Raw genomic sequence first — 2,501 nt, 5'->3', positions numbered from 1 at the left:
GTGGTCTGTGATGGGATGTTAGATGGGTTGGGATCTGAGTTACTATAGAGAATTCTTTCCTGAGTGCTGGCTGGTGAGTCTTGCCCACATGCTCAGGGTTTAACTGATCACCATATTTGGGGTCAGGAAGGAATTTTTCTCCAGGGCAGATTGGCAGAGGCCCTGGAGGTTTTTCGCTTTCCTCTGCAGCATGGGGCACGGGTCACTTGCTGGTGGATTCTCTGCAGCTTGAGGTCTTCAAACCACGATTTGAGGACTTCAGTAACTCAGACATAGGTTAGGGGTTTGTTCTAGAAGTGGATGGGTGAGATTCTGTGGCCTGCATTGTGCAGGAGGTCAGACTAGATGATCATAATGGTCCCTTCTGACCTTAAAGTCTGTGAAGTGGCCAGTAAGTGTCTGTGCGTATCTGTAAATGGTCATTACTGTTTAGTTATGTACACGAACTTAATCGCAAGAGAAAATCTCATTCCATGAGTCCTAATTTTCTCACCCATAGCCCACAGCATCACAGATCTAAATAAAGAGCTTTGGAAGCTTAAAGTGTAGCCAGTTCAGAAAGTTGAGATGCCACAAAAGAAATGGCAAAAGGCAGCTTCCCAGACCAGTTTCTTGGCAGTCTGTTGTCATGCCGTTTTATAAACAAAACCTAAATGGGAAGGTAATCATGGTTACATTACTTAAGGGGCAGGCCTAGGAATTATTTACAAAAATCTTAATTCTCCGGGTATGGTATAATATGGACTTCTGCATTCTCAACCTGGGTTATATTCATCTTTCAAAAACCTACAAACAAGAAACAGCCTGAAAAGTGTATACATATAGGTTAAGGGGGGCACTCTAGTGCCCTTTGAAGTCAATGACAAAACTCCCACTAATTTCAGAGAGCAGGACTGGGCAGTATGGGCCTGATCCATAGTTTATTGAAGTGAGTGGAAATCTTTCCATTGTTTCAGTGGGCCTTTGGACCAAGCCTTTAATCTTCGAATGATTAAACAGCTGAATAGATGTCTGTGTTCATTGTCTTTGCTATTTGATTTTTATTACACTCTCCAGGATAAATATTTTGTTTTCTGTCCAAAGCAATTACTTTCTGTGCATTAAAATGTTAATATTTGATATATTTATGCCATTGTGAATCTCCCACTTTGCACATAATTTAATTTCTTTCAGAAATAAATTAAACAGTAAAACAGAGTTAAAAATGTTGTGCCTGTCCTTGTGAATAGAACTGAAATAAAATATATATATTTATTTCAGAAAATGTAAGCAAACTAAAGAAGCTTGAATATTTAAATTTAGCTTTGAACAACATTGAAAGAATTGAAAATTTGGAAGGTAAGTTTTTTTAATACAATCTTTTCCCTTTTCATATTGAAGCTTAAGTGTGGAGTATGAAAGTAAAGGAGAATGTAAATTATCAAATATACCCACGAACTAAGGTAATCTGTAGTTACTCAGATGAGTATTTTTGTGCATTTTGTTACAAGTAGCTAGTACATATGGTACTTACCTATAGCAAACAATAGTTTCTGTTCACGTCTTTGCAGAGGTTCACTAAAACATTTCACTCTTCTTTGCACCCCTTTTCCAAAGTAGGCAATTGTGACAGCTTTATTCTTTAATATCCTGCACAGTGGAAATCCAAAAACTATTCCTGAACTTGGGTCACCCATATGGTATTGGTATGTGCTTGCCAAAAAGCTAAATGTATTACTGAAACAGAATAATTAGAACAATGTGGCTTTTTAAATCCTTTAAAAATCCTCCATAGGCTGTAAAAGGCTTTATTGTCTCAGAAGACTTCTTCACTTCAGCAGTCAACTAAGTCTCACAGAGGTAGGACTTCCATGCTTATTGACCATATATGGTGGTCTTTTCCCTGTGGAGTGGTTTATGGAGCATTTCAGGAGATTCTCTTCCATTTTTACATAAACATTTTGTCTGTCTTATCCCCACCTATACTAATTTAAGGATAGTCATTTCCCAGTTCACATGTCTCTACTCCATTAACCTCATTGGGCACTGATGATATTCCGCATCTTGCAAGATCAAATTCTAAGCCATAAAATTGCCTATAAATACATCCCATATCAGTAGAATCACTTCTATCTTGAGTTCCTCCCTGTATTAATTTCCAGTAGTCCAGTCGGTATAGCATGGTCATCTTTTATGAAAAGGATAAAGTGACAAAGGGATGTGCGGATTTCAGTTTCTGTCTTCTGAGGAAAAAAAAATCAACAAACTGGAACAGATAAAACAAATGGAAACAAACAAAGTTTCTCAAATAGGTTAAAGAGATGTCTGGAAAAATTGTAGAAATAGGTAGTGTGGCAAATTGTCGGTATTGTTCTGCTGGGTCTCGTGCTTTCTCTTCTCTGGGGTAGGTTCAGGGCACTATTGCTTGCCTCTGAACCAGTTCTTAATCACTCCCCTAGTGTCCTTGGAGGAGGGGAGTGGAGAGGGAGGGACCTGGGCCCGCCCTCTACTCCAGGTCCCAA

The 2,501-nt window shown here is 38.8% G+C and overlaps 1 protein-coding gene across 1 annotated transcript in view; it reads left to right on the top strand.

The window, feature by feature from the left end:
- Window positions 1–2,501, top strand: part of DNAAF11 (dynein axonemal assembly factor 11) — an 80,396-nt gene that overhangs the window by 7,563 nt on the left and 70,332 nt on the right. The window contains exon 2 of the mRNA XM_032795046.1: window positions 1,261–1,338. Coding sequence (XP_032650937.1) covers window positions 1,261–1,338 — 78 coding nt within the window. The remainder of the gene's footprint in view (window positions 1–1,260; window positions 1,339–2,501) is intronic.

This window comes from Chelonoidis abingdonii, chromosome 2 (genome assembly GCF_003597395.2).
Source record: "Chelonoidis abingdonii isolate Lonesome George chromosome 2, CheloAbing_2.0, whole genome shotgun sequence".
In the NCBI taxonomy this organism is placed as follows: Eukaryota; Metazoa; Chordata; order Testudines; family Testudinidae; genus Chelonoidis; species Chelonoidis abingdonii.
This window is presented reverse-complemented; position numbering and strand designations above follow the sequence as displayed.